Source organism: Lepisma saccharinum, chromosome 20 (assembly GCF_977018435.1).
Source record: "Lepisma saccharinum chromosome 20, izLepSacc3.1, whole genome shotgun sequence".
In the NCBI taxonomy this organism is placed as follows: Eukaryota; Metazoa; Arthropoda; class Insecta; order Zygentoma; family Lepismatidae; genus Lepisma; species Lepisma saccharinum.
In genome coordinates this window covers 16,369,881-16,390,829 of record NC_139248.1, presented here as the reverse complement: position 1 = coordinate 16,390,829, position 20,949 = coordinate 16,369,881, and the positions used below count along the sequence as shown (strand labels likewise).

The window sequence follows — 20,949 nt, the reverse complement described above, 5'->3', positions numbered from 1 at the left end:
ATATAAAATGAAAGACGTGCACTAGTGAAATAAAAACCCGCAATATTAATTTAAGTGCAAAATTCAACTTACTCCAGGACCCGATCACTTGTGCCGTACCACATCCAAAGCACGCTGTTTGTCCAGTTCACGTCAATACGTGTCTTTGCGAAAGATTGCAGCTTAACAAAGGAAGTTATGTGACTTTTGGATTTTTCATGTTTGACACAAGTGTTGCAAAGATTACAGTATCAGCCACGCGTCCATACATTCTTTTCAGCCCCGAAAAGTAAGCACGGCCAACAAAAATGCAAAGCTTATTAACACTTATACTTCCTGTCAACCATGGTGTTTTGTCATAATTTGCTTGCGAATATGCCTCGCATATTCCCGATTTTTGTCTTTGTGTGTAGAAATAAGTTCAAGCGATGACACTGGCCTACCTGTATTAACAATTTGCAACTTCTCCTGAAAAGATCTTGTTCCAAAAGGTTTCACCAGCAAATCTTGTATCACATCCATTACCCTTTAATACAGCACTATCACGACAAACACTAACACCTTAATAAATAATAAACACGAAGCCAACGACTACACGCATTCAGTTTCACGCGCCAAACTTCTGTTGTTGTGCTCCTGGCTCAGAAAGAAATTCCCTATGAATGATAAAAAAAAATCCATTTCCGAGCTCGAAATGACAGGTTTTTAAAAGTTCGAATCATTGCAGGTCAGAGCCAGAATTTTATTTCGGGATGGGGATCATCCCTTATTAGCAGCCGCCACATAAAGTTGAAACAGTGGGGTTAGAAGTCCTGAAGATGAATCTCAGATTATTACAACGTATTATGGAAAGTGTTTAATCCTGCTAATGAAGTAAAATTAATTATCACTATACACTTTTTAAATTAGATATTTGTAGGATTTCGGGGAGGGGGGGTTTCAGCCCCCCCGAGTCCTCCACCTGGTTACGTGCCTGATGTGTTTTTTTCGTTTATGTTTAATTCGTTCATCTTCATCACTATTAATCTAAACAGGCGGAATATAGCAACTTAAATTAACTAATATATATAATTTATTTTTCATATCTTTCCCTTTAAAAAATATTCAGTTCCGTGAAAGAAGTATTCTCGCTGCTTTTGAAGATTAGAGAGGAGAAACAATCACTATTTTTGTAAATACAAGGATTGGGGGGAGTCAGCAAATAGGTGCTTTAATTTCTTAAGCTTTGAATTTTAATTCAGTTTGCTTCATCTTCAATATTTAAGTTTTTCCCTTTTGATAAATTTATGTTCAAGTAACAGAAATCAGCAAGACAGAAGCAAATGTAAAGTGAAAATTAGCGTAGAATTGGTTTGCCCATGTTATTCAGTTTTCCTGTTCTTCGCACTCTACCGGGTATGTTTTCCCTATTCAGCGGAGGGAATGGAGAGGCTCTGAAGGTTGAGAGTGCGACCGGTGGACTCTCACAAGAAGGAGCTTACCCTGGGCAAGGAATCACCGCGCCTGAAAAGCAATGTTTCCTCCCCCTCTTTCCTTTCTCCTCCCTCCTCGCCAAGGGTTGCAAGGGAAGCGGGAGGAATGACGTCAGGGTGAGATTCCCTGTAGACATTCCACCGGCTGGAGAAAGGTTCCCGGACATTCGGTGGCAAACGATTGGAAGTATTCGCGCGCTGGAAGCAAGGAAATGTATGCATCGAAATTGGTTTGGAAGAAAATTGGGAAGAAATGTGTATATATATATACATTTTTTTTTAAAAAAAAAAAGAAATACAGCCGGGTCATCTGCTATTACCTAGATGACCCAGAGTATACGCCGCTGATTTGTATATGTTTCTCTATTGTTGTTTTAAGTCTACTTGCTGCACAGACAGACTATTCGGTACTGGATCTATATTTTAAACTAGAATCCGAAGCAACGTGCCTCCACCGGGTGTTGAGCCCGGGACCCCTTGATTACAACATTCTGTTTAAGAACAGATATTAATGACATATAAGTTCTTAAAATACGCGTATGTGTTAACATAACTTATGACAGCTGAATGAAAGGATAAGTTTTTCCTACATCCTGCCAATCACTGAAAGTTTAAGAACATTAGTAGAAATATTACTTGAGGCATGCACAGTGGCAACGATTAGACGGGGGGGGGAGGGGTAGAGGAACAGTTGCCCTCCCACTATGCTAAACCTTATCTCCCAAGGGAAACCCCCAGTTTTGACACCTTGCCCCATCAGTTTTGGAACTCAATCGCCGCCACTGAGTATGCATCGCATAAATATTTACAGTAATATCATATAATCTTATATTACGTTATTACAGAAGCAAATGTAAAGTGAAAATTAGCGTAGAATTGGTTTGCCCATGTTATTCAGTTTTCCTGTTCTTCGCACTCTACCGGGTATGTTTTCCCTATTCAGCGGAGGGAATGGAGAGGCTCTGAAGGTTGAGAGTGCGACCGGTGGACTCTCACAAGAAGGAGCTTACCCTGGGCAAGGAATCACCGCGCCTGAAATGCAATGTTTCCTCCCCCTCTTTCCTTTCTCCTCCCTCCTCGCCAAGGGTTGCAAGGGAAGCGGGAGGAATGACGTCAGGGTGAGATTCCCTGTAGACATTCCACCGGCTGGAGAAAGGTTCCCGGACATTCGGTGGCAAACGATTGGAAGTATTCGCGCGCTGGAAGCAAGGAAATGTATGCATCGAAATTGGTTTGGAAGAAAATTGGGAAGAAATGTGTATATATATATACATTTTTTTAAAAAAAAAAAAGAAATACAGCCGGGTCATCTGCTATTACCTAGATGACCCAGAGTATACGCCGCTGATTTGTATATGTTTCTCTATTGTTGTTTTAAGTCTACTTGCTGCACAGACAGACTATTCGGTACTGGATCTATATTTTAAACTAGAATCCGAAGCAACGTGCCTCCACCGGGTGTTGAGCCCGGGACCCCTTGATTACAACATTCTGTTTAAGAACAGATATTAATGACATATAAGTTCTTAAAATACGCGTATGTGTTAACATAACTTATGACAGCTGAATGAAAGGATAAGTTTTTCCTACATCCTGCCAATCACTGAAAGTTTAAGAACATTAGTAGAAATATTACTTGAGGCATGCACAGTGGCAACGATTAGACGGGGGGGGGGGGGTAGAGGAACAGTTGCCCTCCCACTATGCTAAACCTTATCTCCCAAGGGAAACCCCCAGTTTTGACACCTTGCCCCATCAGTTTTGGAACTCAATCGCCGCCACTGAGTATGCATCGCATAAATATTTACAGTAATATCATATAATCTTATATTACGTTATTACAACACTTCGTATTCGGTAAATAAAAAAGAAAACATAATCAGGAAGGGGTGGGATTTGAACCTACGATGTTTCGATCTTGACGAAAACAGTAAAAAATGAAAAGTGTTGTCATCTAACCAACTACTCCAGGAGATTTCTAACGAAAACCTCAGTAAAGCACGTTGATCTCAGTTGAAGAAACCTTGTGCCGGAGTTTCGAACCATTTTTCGCCAATAACCAAGGAAAAGACACACTTTGCAGAATCGTTTGGTGTTGTGCAAGGTATCTTTCATAAAAATTTCGTATAAAATCATCATGAATTTGCCTCCTTGCATTCAAATGTGACGGCAATTCTTTCCAAGTGGATGAGAACTTGTTCAGTGTTTCAAAATGCACATAAATTTACCTCTTTTCAAATTCAGAGCGAGGAATCTTGAAATATTTTCAACATTCGTATTTCTACTTAACATTTTTTTGTCTACTCATGTATTTTATTAGTGCTTTAGGGTATCTTTACTTTATGGAATGTGAAAGAATGAAAAAAAAATTCACGAGCGTTTTCATTCAGGAAGAAGAAATGTTGCAAAGTTGGCTACTCTTAGTTGGCTCTGAAGCGCTATGCTGCCAAATTTACGAATTCCGGACTTTGAAATTTTTCAGGGCGGTCAAATAAGAAGTTGCGAAGTACAAGCAATACGTGTGAATGTAATCGAACGCATTTTTCAAACATTCCTCGGTTTACTATAACATATCCCTACACTCCACAAAAGCCACTGGTGTAAAATGGCCACTTGTTCTGCATCTGATATTTTCTCAATAAATAAATAAATAAAACAGTAGTCCGTTTTTCTTCAGTTAGAGCCAGGAACGGTTTCTATTTCTGCATGGGTAATTTTTTTCAGTGTTTTTGCACTAACGGCGTCGAAAAAAATGAGTGGGAATGTTAGAAGGATCGAGAATATTTTCGGGCGTTACATTTAATATACCACCAAATACCATAGAAAAATGCATATTTAGGTTGGGAGAGCATTTTTTTTTCTCTTTGCTGGGGTGTCAACTGCGCAGTCACTGAATTTTTGGTAAGATTACGTAGCTCATTTTCCTCTGTCGATGGCGCTGAATGCACTTTTGTCTTATTTGATTGCCCCAAAAATTTACAACGAAAAATCTATCTTCTGCTTCAGCTCAAGTTCAGAGAGAGAGCGAGAGGGTGCAAGGGGGAAAACCTTCTTGTCCTTTGGTAGCAGAAAACGATAGAAATAGAAAATAATTAAAATTGTACTTATTATTTTCCCTTCTTAGTTTCAGTCGTGATTTTTTTAAGAAAAAAATCACGTTACATTTTCATATCTAAAATAACTTTCAGGTGATTGCGCTGAATGTAGTTTTAAGACCTTGTAATGTACAGACGGTGGCAATACAACTGGGACACCCAGATCCTGAAATATTTGCTTCCCTGCAAGGCGTTCTACGTGTTGCATAACTCGACGGCGATAAGTGGATTTTAATAGCAAATTTTCAATTTCAACTTCCAACGTCGCCGGAGAGTTAGGCAACACTCATACCGCCATGCAGGGAAGCGGGTATTTCAGGATCTACTTGCCCACGGCCACCTTTATTAAGGCCGGGGTCATTCCACGTCAATTCACCAGGCTTTGTCATCCACCATCCCCGATTTTGATGAAATTCGGTATACCTATGGAATTGTTAATGCTGATTACAAAAATGACATTTTTTTTAGATTGGTCAAGGGGTTACGCGCTTTTTAAAATCTCCGTGTACGCCACTTGCGGCTTCACTTTGAATGACACACATTAGGTTATAAAGTATGATATCTTCACTCAGGTTTGCCGTAGAAACTTCAAGTTTCTTTTCTTTTGTTCAAAATAGTGTAAGCTTTCATTTAAATAAGGTTTCAGATGATTGGATTAATAACCACGTATTTTATGTATACTTGAAATTGGGGTTCCACTTGAATTATTATTTCTAAAATTTAAATAATTTATGAATTTTGGAGGGGGCAAATGCTTTCCTTTGCCCCCGCCAGGTTACGCCTATGCTTACCTTCACACATAGTGAACAGAAATTTTGAATATTTCCTTAAAACATATTGTACTTCAGGCTTTGTGCTAAATAAATAAGCATTTTTAATAAGATTAACTTTTAATGTCATTTAATGCAAATTATTTTTTTATCACCCTGTCTCTGAACCACCCAACCCAAATTTTTCATCAGGCATTAGTACACACTTTGACCTACCTACATATAAAATTGGGCGGAAATTGAAGGGGGTGCATTGCACGAAATTTGCTCTTGAAGTTAGTCATTTATTCTTCTAAAGAAATACATGAAACTATACATAAAATACATGGTTATTAATACAATCATCTGAAACCTTATTTAAATGAAAGCTTACACTATTTTGAACAAAAGAAAAGAAACTTGAAGTTTCTACGGAAAACCTGAGGGAAGATACCATCATTTATAACCTAATGCGTGTCATTCAAAGTGAAGCCGCAAGTGGCGTACACGGAGATTTTAAAAAGCGCGTAACTTCTAAACCCCTTGACCAATCTAAAAAAATGTCATTTTTGTAATTAGCATTAACAATTCCATAAGTATACCGAATTTCATCAAAATCGGGGATGGTGGGTGACATTTTCACAAAATTCTGGATGATTTGACATGGAATGATCTGCCGAAATGCTGAAATGTGGCAACACTGTCTCGCCGGCTTGAAAATCAAGGCAGGAATAGTGAAATTTTCGTTGATTCTAAAGAAAACTAGGGAATCTTGAGTAAAATGTTCTAGTTTTTGAAAATTTCGCATTACGAGGTAAGTGGAAAACTTGCAGTAACAGTGGAAATATATTTGCTGATAAATAACTGGAAATAAGGAGTAAGAATTAGGCCAACTTTACATATCATATCAAGCATGGAATGTTTCAGATAATTGTGTAGTTTGCCATTATTTTATGTTCTATAATTTCGGAATAACATTTGTAGCTCATTAGCAGTAGTAGTAGTAGTAGACCTGTTAAATTTCATGCTCTTTTAAGATTTACAAAGTTTTGTTTGTGTTATAGTTTCATCCTTGTACTTTTGAGTAGCTTTAAAGCCTACGATGTAATGCCTTGTGCACACAACTTTTCTCAGATTGGAATTTTAATTTGTGTTAACATGTTTTAAATTAGTTTCGAGTCTTGATTAGTGATTGTATATTGCATACATACATACATCTTCTTTTCATTATCAAATTGAAACACAGAAATTTCTCTAAAATTTTGTGTTACCACCATAATTTGTAGTTCTAGACACGAATATGGTAATATTTTTTTCTGGATTGTTAAGTGAAATATATCTAAAAATATCCAAAACAAATTGTATTTCAGTCCAGTTGTTAGAAGTCGCAAATTATCCCATCCCACAAGTCATTTAGAAAATACAACCCTCCCCTTTACGGCCTGCAGATGCCAAAAAGAAATAATTAATTCCAATTTCTGAAGTCACATAAATGAAATTCAATGTCTGAAATGTCCAATCCGCCAATATATAACACAAATAACATATCGAAATCGCAAATGTTCCCATTGCACAAGTCAACCCTAAGAAGAAAATGAAAAAAAATCAGACTATGTGTTCCACGAGGTAGATGGCAGTACGGTGTCGCCCTCTATGATAAACACACGTTTCGCGGTGTGTCCGTATACTTTTGATCACATAGAGTAATAGCTGCTTAAAAACTGCTATACGAAGACGTAATTTTTATTTTTAAAAAAGGGATTGAGTGAGTCATTCATTCATTTATTTCAGTGATCAGAGCCCCCCAATAATTTTGAGAAGTCGACGCCCCTGTATTCGTGCTTAGAAGTTGCCAAGAAGATTTTTATTTTGCATATTTCAGTTTTTTTTTGTTTTTGTTTTTTGGCGTGCATATTTTGATAGTTTTTAGTGCATATAAATCAGTCTAGATTACGCAGATGAACAATGCAAGAGATATGTTTTAGAAATAAGCAAAAAAAGGTGTGGCGTGAACACTCTCACGGTAATTATTCTCCATGCATTTGTTCCTTTAGAGATGATTCGTTTCACATATATTCTGGTGTATGTTTTCACTTCAAGTTTCGTTATAATCAGTGTGAACAACGATCCATGCCTAGTACAATGGGGTGCATAAATATTACTAAACTCCGTACCAGCTAACTGTAGACCAGGCAAACGAGAACAAGTATCTGCGCAAGTAGTGACGCGGGACGGCTCCACCAATGAACAGTGAGAGAAACGGGATTGCGTAATGCGCGACGGGAGTTACCCGATTTCCTCCTTCTCTCTGTCAGCGTTGCAAACTTTTGACAAGGATAATACGGAACGCACATGCCAAACGAACCGTATTTTTGTCTCCAGGTCCGTACGATTGGTTTAAGAATGTCTTAGGGAAATATTAGGGATAAAGCTGCAAGAATAAATTTTGACAAGCCGTGCATTTAGCGTAAGGTCTGGGCCGTACGTCCGTACATGTCACGAAATTTCCGTACCTGTACGGTCAGGACCGTACGGTTGACAACGCTGCGCTTTCACCACTAGATTTTCCTCTTCCTCCTCTTCCTATATGCGCGGCCCTGCTCTACAGTTAGCTGGGACGGGGTATAGGTGCCGGTTCAGTGATCGACCGCATACTTTCGGTCTCGTCACCGGAGTTTCTGGGTTCGAATCCGGTCATGGTGTTCTATGCGATTGTCTTTTCATCAGGTTCACTTAATCATCACTCATACTCATGGTCGTGATGACTAAAAGTGGCAGAATAGTCCTCAACGCTACATAACAAAATACAATGTATAAATTACCAGGTAAATTGCCCATCGCAAATATTCTTCTCCTTCTTTTAAAGTTAAGCTGGTTCCGTGGCAAACCTAATTGTCTGTTGTTTCGTTTCGATCCTTGAACCTCTATGTAAAGGGGGGGGATTGATGACTTTAAAAAATCTCAACATTAGCTATGTACAGTGATGGCAATAAAAATGGGACAACTCATGGCCATCTTTAAAGGGAGGCCGGAGCCTTCAATTTGGCAACTCTCTAAACTGTGACATCAGCCGGTTGCTCGGAAGAAAACATTAGAAAAAATGTTCAAACGTAAAAAAAGTAATAATTTTCTGTAGCCTATTCATCCCGTAATAGCTTCATTCGCCCAAATTGTATCCGCTAGTTTATTCAACTTATTTTTTTGGCTCCGGTACCCCTTTCTACACCCTCGATTTCAGGCACATTTCAAATATTTTCGTGAAAATATTTAGTTCCTCATAACAAACAGTGTTTGCAAATAGTGCGGAAGTTAATTTTTTAGATCTATTGGCATTTTAACAGCTTTCATGCTGCCTACCATCGAAGACCAGTTCGGGAATGACCATTGTGTCTTTCAACACGACCGAGCACCCGTCCATACGCCAGGGCTTGTGGGGGAGTGGTTTGACGACAACAACGTCCCACTAATGGACTGGCTTGCGCAGAGTCCTGATTTGAATCCCATAGAACATATCTCGGATGTTTTGGAATACCGACTTCGTGCTAGACCACACCGGTCCACATCAGTACCTCTTCTCATTTTGGCGCTCTGCGAGGAATGGGCTGCCATTCCTCATGTAACCTTCCTGCACCTGATTGAAAGTAGGCCTGTGAAAGTGAACGCTGTCATCAAGGCTAAGGGTGGGCCAACACTGTATTGACTGCCAGTGTTGCCGATGGAGGGTTACCCAAACTTGTATTTTATTTTCAGGTGGGTGTCCGGATACTTTTGATCACATAGAGTATATTCCTTATGAAAAACGTGTGTCTGCTCATTTGTTTTTTTGATAACAATTAACATTTTTATTTAAAAGTAGGCTATGTATTTACATTAAGAGGCCAACATAACAGTTTTATGTCGGCCTCAGTAGCCGAGCGTGTTGGGTGGTCGGCTCAACTCGCTTTGAGGTCTCGGGTTCGAGTCCCGGCGAGGGCATGGGTGTTTTAATGTCCACAACAGACTTGTAAAGAAAGGACATGTGACGGGTGCAAAGAACCTTAGTGTTGACGTACCCATAAAAATAGCGAATATTTACAATATTTAACAGTTTTATTTAATTATTTACATAAATGCTAACACAAATCGCTGGCAAATAGTTTTACTTTTTTGTTTTTGCTACAATATTTTACTTTTTAAATTTAATTTTGCAATAATAAATAATAGCACGCCGTGCTTTAGCAATAATACCTTTGATCATAGCCGTTCCCGCTTTCGCAATACAGACTTTTCATAAGCTTTCCTTGCGTACTTTACTGTAAGCCAGTGTTAAATAAACTCAAAGACTTTAGAATTATTTTCCCCTTATTCTTTGGACTAGAGGAAGAAATTTCGAGGATAACTAAATATCGTACATATCAATATTGCCTGAAAGTCGTGTTTACGACCTCAAATTGTTCAGAATTCACTAAACAACATAGTGGTATAATTGTCATATCACCTCGTTATTTTGAAACTCTTTTTAGTAAAAATATTAACAATACTCATAATTATATACTTAGTATATAGTAATAAGTCATGTTTTTTCCTGTCTCCGTTCCGTTCATAGCCCCCCCCCTAAAAGTTGATGGTTCAGCGGTCTCAGCCCCCCAAATTTGATGGTCTAGAACATTTCAAATGTGTATTTAAAGTTAAGTTCATGTTGCCCAATTAAGAGTAAACTTTACAAGAGAAGCAAAATAATGCATTAGATCCTCTTAAGCAAAATTATTTGAGGGGCTCTGCCCCAACATCTTTAATATTGGGGAGGGGGCTCGAGCCCCCAAGCCCCATGGAGTCGGCGCCTATGCACGAATACAATACAAAATGTCAAGGTATTCCTCTTTTAATAAAAATGCTGGGTCAAAGCTGTGTGCAATACTTCGTGTAGCAGTAAAAAACTAAGGTTTTTTCTACATTTTTAACTGTAAATTTCCTTCTTCGTCTGTTAACAGTAGTCTGTAGGCAGAGAATGATCTCCCAACATCACACGACGTATCCGGGGCAAACTTCATTTTCGGAACATGCAATAATTGCTTTTCTGGCAATATACCATCACAATGTCCTTTCAAACCCAAACAAACTTTCTTCAAGTGATCCATTCCTCTCCCCTGTTGGGGTGACTCATTGACCTTATCAACATCCAGGTGGTGGTGGCAAGAGGTTAATTTGGGATAAGTAACCTTGGAAACTGGTGCAAACAAGCTTACAATCTTGAAAATCTCACATTTGTCCGAGAAGAAATACCATTCCTGCCAAATTCTGTAAAATATGCACATTATGTGCAAAATAAAATAAAATATGCATTTATGGCCAAATGTGCAACATAAATATGCCTCCATTTCCTTACATTTTTGTCGAAATACTTAAAGAATTAATTATTTTTCAAGTATGCCCTTGCAATAAAAACATGCATTTGCTTAGAAGTCAGTCTACTCATTACATCAGTGCGACTGTTTTATGAATGACGATTATACCCGGATCAAGATAATGCCGACCCGTTCACAGCTCAGAACGGTTATGTTGATAAAAATCCAGTTTCCCTGCTGGCCGCTTGTGGGAGGAGATTTCAAGGTTGCAGTGTGTTGGACAAACAGCTGGACAGCGCTGATCAGCTGTTTGGCTGCAAACCCCGTAAAACTTAAAAGGCACTTGTAATTAAAGAGCTTCCCAGTGGCGTATTGGTAACATCGTCGACTCGTAATCAATCGGGTTCGATACCCGGTGGAGGCCCATACTGGTTCGGATCCCACTTTAAACTGTAGGTCCAGTCCCGATTAGCCTACCTGTGCATAAAGTAGACTTGAAACTTCAACTCATGCCATGTAATTAAAATAATCAGGGGCGTGCTAACTTCACTAATTAAAATATGAAAAACCGAGCATAAGATCTAAAAAATTGCTACGAAAATTCGCTGTTAAAATTATGCGTACAATCCACAAATTGACGTATATAAAAATTTAAATTGAAACCATTTGCGTTAATCGAAAACAGACAAATCTTGTGTAGCTGAAGAGTTGGAAATTTCGTACAGGAATGCAATAGAATAATGTATCCCTGTTATGTTAATTTTCTTGTAGATCGCGATGCATAAATATTATCAAGCAAACTGTCCATCATCTTGTTTATTCTCTTTGTTTTAAGCAATGAGAACTTTAAGAATTGAAGCAAAAGCCCATACGTGCTGCTGACAACCTATGAACGAGATACGTAAAAATCCATTCTTTAAAGCCGCATAGGATGCGGCTGCGAGCACTGTTGCGAATTTAGCTGTTTTGGAGCCACTTCTGGCTCTTTCGTGCACTCGTTTGGCGATGAACAGGGGCGTCCGCCCCCCTGCCCCACTATCAACGGAAAGAGGGCAGATTGAAGATGTAATTGACAGGCGGAAAAGTCGAAACTTCAATTTGATTAACGGTAACTTGAAGTTGTTACGTTTTTTACCTCCTTAAGGAATACATGGGATTCTGAAAATTCTTATATTTTTCAAATATCGTGTCTAGCTTAATAACGAACATAAAAAGACGTTTCCACTTGAAACGTGAGGAGAAATCCATACTCTCTTATACACTTTTTTTAAAAAAGTACCAGTGCCCATTCAGACAATAAATTGAAATAAATACACAACTGGTGCGAAACTGTCCTTCTTCCCCTTAAGTATTGGATCCCGATTAATGTATTGCTGCCAAACTTTGTTTTGTTCTTTTAATATCTGTAAAAGTATTGCTCGAACATTTTTTGTTCGTAATATATTGCTATCTATATTTTTTTATAATACCTTGTCATCCCTTTTGGGATGAGCAGGTGCCCCCGTGTTCACCCGCTAAATCCACCAATGTGACTGACAGTAGAATAGAATCAATATGCACTTACCATTGCTGTGTGGTTTAGTAAGTTCATGAATGTAGACGTGACATTCCATTTATAAACAGTGTACCACAACGTTCCTTGGAAGTTATCACCACCGTTTAACACTATAACATTGGGCATTGTCTCACGTAGTTCCTTCACTTTGGAGTAGATACGCGCAATTCCACCAAAACATTTTCCTTCGTTTGCTTCTTGGTCGCTGCATGTTCCAGAATTGGTATTTGTCTGTTCGAATCTTGCATGGAAATCATTTAAATGCACGATCGTCAGGTTGAAATCTGCCAATGCACAAGAGAGAAGCGACACACATACCAACACTTGGAAGTTCAACATGCTTTAACTTCTTGCAACACTTGTATACACAGAAAGGCGAACACAATGTATTCGATCACCTCACTTTGTAAAAGCTGTCTTGCGAGTTGATTGTCAGTTCGCGCCACTAGGCAAAATGAAAAGACTCATTAGTTCATTTCACTCGGTGTTGCATTGAGAGGCCCCGCACCGAGCATAAAGTCTCGACAGTCACAGATAAATTACCTGTTCATTTTATAGTGACGTAACAATGATAAGCAGTACACTTTCTTGTTGGTCTGCTTCAATGACGTAGGGCACGAAAAAATCTTGTTGCAAGTTCAGGAACGTTGTACACAACGCACAAGGAAAACAAAAGCATAGATTAAGAAATTGTCCCTGTAGGAAATACCCACGGTTGTTTCAGATAATGCTATTTGTACGGTTTTCTTGGAATAAAGTTTCCTGTTTCTGTCGGAACAAAACAAACGCCCATCCCGAAGGCGTGCGACAATTTGTCCATCAACGGTGTTTTGGCACTTAAAACGGGTATGTTAGTGCCAGTGTTTTCTTACAGGTCACAAACTGTCGACTGTACCTGACGAGCCACAAATGTACGATCTGTAGAGTTAGAAGTGAGAATTTTGGACAATATATATAGAGGAAAACTCCAGAAACGTCTTGGTGAATTCCACGGAAAGTGCTCCTGCTCCATGTGTCCAACAAAGTGAATTAATGTGGAAATTATTATAGTTTTTAATTGCATTAAGGTTTAAATGTTTGTGAATGCATATAATTTGCGTATTTCACCAACAAAAATTATTAGCTTCACAGACAAATGAAGTCAAAATTTGCTACATTTTTAAAGCATCACACACATAATACTTTTTCGTTAATACTTTTCATGCATTCAGGCTATGTCACAATACTCAAGTTTCCTAATTTGTTAGTAGACACCACGAAGTACTTCATATTTCTATGAAAATCAGTTCATTATGAATATTTTAATCCAATCGCATGTGTAGAACCTTACGTTCTATGGGTGAATGTCACACACGTAACACTGGAATGCCCTACTTGGATTTTGATTAAAGTGATATGAACATAATATAATTCCAATTCATATTTTGTCATTAAGATATATTAATTTTAAAAACCACCACAGACCATTTTTATTTTTTATTTAAAATATATAATTATGTTTTGGCAAAACTTACAGTTTCACTTCACGAAGATTTAATATACGAATAGTACAATTATTACTTTACCACGTAATGTTAAGTCATGATACTGCAAATTCTTGACGAATGATTAAAAAGGGGAGGAAATTTTCCTTCCTCGGTTGATATTTGGAAATGTGGTCTGGGAGAGAAAACGTAAAGAAAAGGGGAGGGGGTACAGTGGAATACACAAGTATTGCTCGGTAAATTTTCCATGAATATTTTCATTAATGCATCCTACGTGTTTTTAAGGAGTGTTTTCTTTTACATATGTTGATGCAGGGGTTGTCAGCAGCATTTTTTTTTCAATTCTTGAATCTCTTGTTGCGTAAAACAAAGAGAATAAACGCAATGATGGACAATTTGTTTGGTAATATTTATGCATTCCACTCTATCCTGGCTTGTGCTCCTTCGATGATCATAACTGCTAATGCCGTAATGGATTTTGCGCAATGTTTTTTGCAAAAAATAAATCGACAAGGGGTGGTTATGTAAACTACAGATGTAACGTTTTGTTTCCTTAAAATAAATATTTCCATTTGTCTTGAAATATTCTTAAGGGCAAAGGTTATTACGATTTAAAATTATTTTAATGTCGTTGTTGTTGCTGCGTGTGTAATGTTGCTGGACAAAGGACAACAGGGTCTAATGAAGTATCAAGGCTCTCTGGAACATCCTATTTGCCTTGAGTTGATGGTTATGCAGAACCTGGTTAATCGTGTCGTCATGATAACAGGGAAAGGGGCGGGTGCATATATATATTGATCTCTCAGTGAAAATGTGTATGGTTTCAGTGAACAAGTTGTAAAATATATATTTCAGAGAATCATGTGTATGTATGTCGCGAAATATGATACTTCACATTTGCATTATTAAATGATCCCTGTCTTATAACACAACTCTGGGAAGTTAATGGCAGTCGATGCTTGGTGCTGATCACACCACCTCGTGGAATGGCCGAAATTCTGAATATGTTGGCGTCCTGTCTCCACATTCCTCGATATGCGTTCATCATGCCTTAAAATTAACGTATGTGACACTATTTGCATTTAAAGTGTTTAAAAAATACCATTTGTATTCATTTGCTGTAATATGATTAATAATACTAATAATATACAATGGCCATTTTAGTTGTGCTAGTGAACATTGAAAGAATACTTTATATCCTTAACTGACTTTATATGCTTGTGTCTTGGTTTGTCGATATTTTTCATATGCATCGTCATCACTGTTATCTTTGTTAATTATCCTTGAGGTATCACACTATATTATAGGTGATATCGGTAAAACTATAGTTTGAACCAGCAGCGTAACTTGCGACCTAACTTTGGGGTGAGATGTGGGGGTAGGGGGCAGTACATGAACCTGATGTTCCAGAAGGTTTTTAGAAAACCCTAACATCTGGAAATTGGAGGGTGGGTATTCCCCTTCCCCCCCCGCCAAGTACACTTATGATTTGAATTTTCCTCTAGCTTTCAGTTCCTGAGATAGTTGGCATCAGCCAGGGAGAGAGCTAAAGTGTTAGAGCCCCACCGAAATCATAATTTAAATAGTATAGTGGTAATTAATTTTACTTCCTTAGCAGGATTAAACATTAGGTCGAAAAAACTTTAGTGTATAATAGAGGAACTAGGTTATTTTTTTATATATATTCTACCATTTAATCCAAGGAATAAATGGATCCACAGCTCTCAAAATGCATAGTTTTCTTTGTGAGAGGTCACACAATATAAACTTCATGATAATTTGGTCCTAACTTTTAAAGCCTTTTTTTAAATGGAATGCGTAAAAGTTAATAAGAAAATACAATAACTATGAATTTCAGAACACTAACTGTACAAAATGTAAGAAGAATAATAGACAACAATTGTGTTGGATACTCACTCATACGGTGGATCGAGTAGCAAAATCTCCATTTATGTAATAACTAGCTGATTGCCCGGCGTTGCCCGGGTATTTATTTATCCCAATCTTCTATAGACAGGAAAATAATGAAATCTAACTATAGTGTAAAATTAACTTGGAGTTGAACGGCATTGGGAGTGTCACTATTCATCTTAGCGACCCCGAATACTATGGATTTCACACTAATATCGGTCGTTTTTGATTATTTTTACATGTCACCCCTTCCCACCCCCACCCCCCTAGGGGTGCCAGGGGTGTCTTACCCCCACAGTATTTCTTTCCAGACTGCAAGTGATATGTGTACCAAGTTTGGTTGAAATCGCTCCAGGCGTTCGAGAGTTATGACGGAACAAACATACACACACATACATCCATTTATATATAGGATAATGATTATGATAATAATAATAAATTTGGATTAAAATTGGTTTATTTTTAATAACTTATAATAGTTTATTATTGTAAAAGGACAATTATAACCGCGGTAATAATAATTATTGTCATTATTATTTCTACTAATCAAGTTTTATCATTGGCGTGCCCTCCTGTACCTATTTCTGGTGACGCCTTGCTGATAAGGGATGAGCCTCCCCCACCCCCGAAATAAAATCCTGGCTACGGGTCTGGTTAGCATTGTATGCAAGTAGCTCGACCGAAGACTGGAGTTCCAGGAACACCTTTGCGGTAAGTCCCCGGTCAACTCGACGGTCAACTTTCACCAAGACTATGTGCTCGTTCCTCCTAGTGTTGCCAACCATTTGTAGGCAAGGTTCCCAAATGTCAGTGTGCTAGTTAATTTGGTTGGCAAAGTGAAAACCAGCAATGCTATTCGAATATCTACGCTGTACCTGCACAGTGGCGGCTTCAGCCTTTCCAGTGTGTTCGTGGGTCAGAGTCAGAGATGTGGGTCTTTATATCGCGCGCGTGCGTGTATGTATTCATACTGTTATTGCATGAATCATACAAGGATTTATTAACCAATAATTGGATCAAAGAAGAGATTGTGTAAATTCAAATGGTGAATGTAACTTATTAAATTTTAGCGGCTGACTATAATAACCTACGTTAAAACCTTCAGACTGTTTGCGCCAAGAATGACTCGTCGCGTCGTGACGGATTCGGTGTGCGGCTGATCTTAGAGCAGTGTTTCACACCCAGAGGTGCTAACTTAAGATTCTTTGGGGGTGGGGGGAGCAAAGTAAATTTTGGGGGGCATAAACAATACTTTGTATATGTAAATATACATAAAATATGTCCTTCTACGTGAATTTTGGGTAGCAGAAATGCCTTACCCCCCCCCCCTCCAAAGTCGGAGCCTATGTTCGCAACTTTACCCGCGGCCCGGTAAATTCGTTTTTTTTAAACGCAATGCCCTGATCCCAATAATTTCACTCGTAAATATATTTATGATTTTTTAAAACTTTAATTAATATGTACCCTTGAAATTTAATGTTTATAAATAAATTATGGCATAATCATAGAGAGTATTAGTTCGATTATGTCTAGGATTGTTGACAAAATATAAAATTTGGTTTAAATTAGTTGACGACTGGATCTAATGGTATCTTTTAGGTTCCCCTGGCCAAAATCATTAAATTAATTTGGTAAGTGCTGATTTTTATTGGAATGATCCTTTTCGGACACCGAAAAATTTGAATTCATCAGAATATATCTACTTCCATATATTTGTTAACGAAAATTGCTACGCAAACTAAATTCACTGTGGTGCCCGTCCGTCAATATCCAAATTTGGAATCTGAAAGCAACGTCCGCTGGTTACATCGTTTGATTACTCACTGACACGAAAGCATTTTCTGTTATCTCAGTGAAGGCCCAAACGAAAGACTGTTTTTCCAGCTTGTTGCCAGCTCGGGCTGCAAGTCGGTTTATCCTTCAGGCCCCAACCCGAGAACGGCCCTGCGGTTGTATTTCAAATTTGAAGGCTGCACTGGTAACAGTGCCCTCTCAGCGGCTTTGAATCCTCACCAGCAGGGCCGGCGGAAACAGGGGCGGGGGGCGAACCGTGCCACCGCCCAGAGCGGCAAAATTTGAAGAGAAGGAAAAAAAAAGTAAGCCTATTGAAAACTTGAAAGTTTTAATATTATATTATATTATATAACTTGTATTATATTATCTAACTTGGAAGTTAATACATGCCAACCCACCGTTTTGAAGGAACATATCAGTAGTGTCACTTGAAAACCACCGAGTGTCACACGGTGGGAAAGCAGATTCCGTGCCTTAACTCCGTTGAGATATCAAATGAGAGAGGTCTGTGATGGGCTCCTTCAAATAAGTGGCGATAAATACAATAGAACTGTCCAAATGGTCGCACATGAGGCTCAGTGTATTGCAAACCAGTTTCGTTGCTTTACATTCCTTTGTTCACTAGTTATCTGGTATGACTTTTAACTCCACATAATGTAATGAGCAAATGTCTTCAAAACATTAATCTACGATGTGTTAGATGCTGTTAGATGATTCTTTGCAAACATATCAGAGCTTTGAAATAAGCAGGCGTGATGAAAAATTTCAAAGTTTCTTAGACGCCACTTGGCAGCCTGGCAGGGCCTCTCCTTCCACTCGTGGAGGCGTCGGGGGCGGCGACCTGTGACCCCCGGTTGATGAGAAAGAATTGGCATCGAATTTAGATATAGATGACGCAAGGATGGGCAACACTGTACAGGGCCGAAATCGAAAGAAGAAGCAGTTTCAGTATGATCAAACTGTTGAAGATCCACAAAATCGGTACAAAGCTGATTTTTATTACCAGGTCCTAGACGATTATTTTAGCTCTAAGAGAAAGATTTGAGCAGCTTAAACATCATAGTGAATTTTCAATTTATTTTATGATATTAGTAAGCATAATGACATGTCATCTGATCGTTTGTCTGAAAAGTGTAGAAAACTTGTCGGAATGCTAACACATAAAGGTTACCGAATTAAAATATGAACTAAAAGTGTTTTAGGATATAATAAAACAATTACACCAAAGGAGACCTTAAACTGATAAAGGGTCATGATTTTGCACCTAATGTGAGTGTAGAACTTCGAATTTATTAACTTTGTAGGTAACCATGGCAAGTGGCGAACAAAGGTTTTTTTTTGGAAATTAAGGCTAATAAAATACTATATTCGGTCAGTCATGTCTGAAACACGCTTGTTTCCATTTTATGTTAGATAACATTAGGCCTATACGAAAAAGAATATTACATGCAAAAGTAAAGTTCCCTGTGCATATAGAACCATGTCATGAAGGCACATTTAGTGGATGTGGGGGCAGGGCCACACACATTCTCGATCTCTGACATTTTGGAGGTAATGTGATCAGCACCACTCTCCGGCCGCCTTTACCTTCCAGGGTTTCCCCCAGACACCCATTAATTTGAGGCTGGGTGAACCCCAGAGCCGCTTTATGCGGGGACGACGTAGGAAAGAATTCAGACCTTAGATCACGTACGCGGGAGATCCGAGAATATTACATGTAATTCTTGTAAAAATCCAATCATATATCACAGACCTACAACGGTAAACATATGAAGTCAATCCTTCATTTCTTTCCGAATACTTGTTACATTGAAAATACGTATGAGAGAGAGAGAGAGAGAGAGAGAGAGAGAGAGAGAGAGAGAGAGAGAGAGTTTTCTTAAAATATAATAATAATATAAAATTAGTGTCGCATTTTTTAAAGTTTAACTGTGGTCGAGCGAGATATCATTTTGTTCTTAATAGTATTGAAATAGCGTATTGTTTATTTTATAGTTTGATGTTTTACTTAGAAATATATTGAGTTTCGATTTCCCGTTGCTGCGTAATGACGGGGGGGGGGGGGGGGGCTTTCGAAAGAGTGCAGCATCTTCCGCCACCGCCCAGTGCGGCAAAAGGACTAGCTCCGGCCCTATTCACCAGCACAGGCGAGAAGGAATTTCCTCTTTATCGCTGATCAACCCCGAACGAAAGGCCATCTTTCCAGGTGGTTGCCAGATCGGGCTGCAAATCGCAGACTTCAGGCGAACCTCTCGCGGCCCGGTATAATTGACTCTAGAGCCCGATACCTAGCCGCGGCCCGGCTGTTGAGAAACACTTGAGAGAAAGAGCCACGCGAGTTTCACACCGAATTGACAACCGACAAGAGCTTCAGTCTAGAAAAACATTCACTGCGCATGCGCTACCAACAGGCCGAATGGACACGATGCACGATATTGAGAAAACGCCACAGCCAGAGCTACACGTCCAGCTTATCGTATCACTCCGGTACGAAATGTTGCATTTATTTCTAACCGTTTGTTTCCAATTGATAACGTGTCGCTTTGGCCCGAAAGCTCTGTAATGCTGAAAAATATGCTTACCAATCCTTACGATTGGCAAAGCTCGTTCTCACCTTTCACCGCTCGACTGCCTTGACCTGTGCATACCTGGAGAATTGACAGAGTGACCTAAAGACCTTGAAGGTCTTCGATGCGACGCAGCGACCTTCCCTTTGGGTTTTAGGACGGAAGTAGAGTGTCGCCCAAAGGTCAAAGGTAAAAGTAAAGTTGTCTCTCTGCGTTGGACCTTGCCACGAACAAAAGAATGTGCTCCAAAGACTATGAACAGGGACGGTCACAGACCATTGATAAAAATTGAATAATAATTATCATCATGGTTATGATTGTTATTATAAGATAATAACTATTATAAACTAATAGAAATTAATCACTTTTAATTCGAATTTATTATTAGTGTTATTATTATATTCCTGGAAAGACTCTTCTATTCAATCTACCACATGAATGAATATGCTTATACTCTGTGTCGGGAGTCTCTGGAGCAAGCGAACGAAAACGATTCTCTGCGCAAGTAGTGACTCGACAGAGCTCGACCAATGAGCGCGTGAGAGGGAAAGATGAAAGGGGCAATACAACTGCAGCTACCAGCTGCACCGGACACTGCTTCGCTCCGCCCAATTGCTGTCTTCCCTTATGTACTTTTAGATGTATCGATGAATTTACATAGGGGATTTGCCACTCCGCAAGCGGGTTAAAGGGAAATTCTTCGCTTCCGAATTTATACTATGTGGGGCTTTGACGACGCTGAAAGTAATTTTCTGTATTGTTAATGTTTCGTGCATTAAGTTAGAACGTATCTTATCGTCGTAATGTCCATGGCAATCCCGAAGGTTAGTACTTATACTTTATTGGGGACATAAAAAGAAGTCCAGAACATTACAAGCCCGGTGATAACAGACAGAACATTTGACTTCAAGGTCAGAGGGAACACGCACATCTACTGAACACAATAACATACCAACTTGAAAAGTACCAGGAACTTTCTTCCCAGAAAAAAAAGTGCTGGGCGTATAAATTATTAACAG

At 38.8% G+C, this 20,949-nt stretch overlaps 1 protein-coding gene across 1 annotated transcript in view; it reads right to left on the bottom strand.

Annotated features, from left to right (window-relative positions):
- Positions 1-12,616, bottom strand: part of LOC146003743 (apyrase-like) — a 70,059-nt gene extending 57,443 nt beyond the window's left edge. Inside the window, exon 1 of the mRNA XM_083142138.1 lies at positions 12,184-12,616. Coding sequence (XP_082998264.1) covers positions 12,184-12,513 — 330 coding nt within the window. The 5' untranslated portion in view covers positions 12,514-12,616. The remainder of the gene's footprint in view (positions 1-12,183) is intronic.
- Between the last annotated feature and the right edge of the window lie 8,333 nt (positions 12,617-20,949).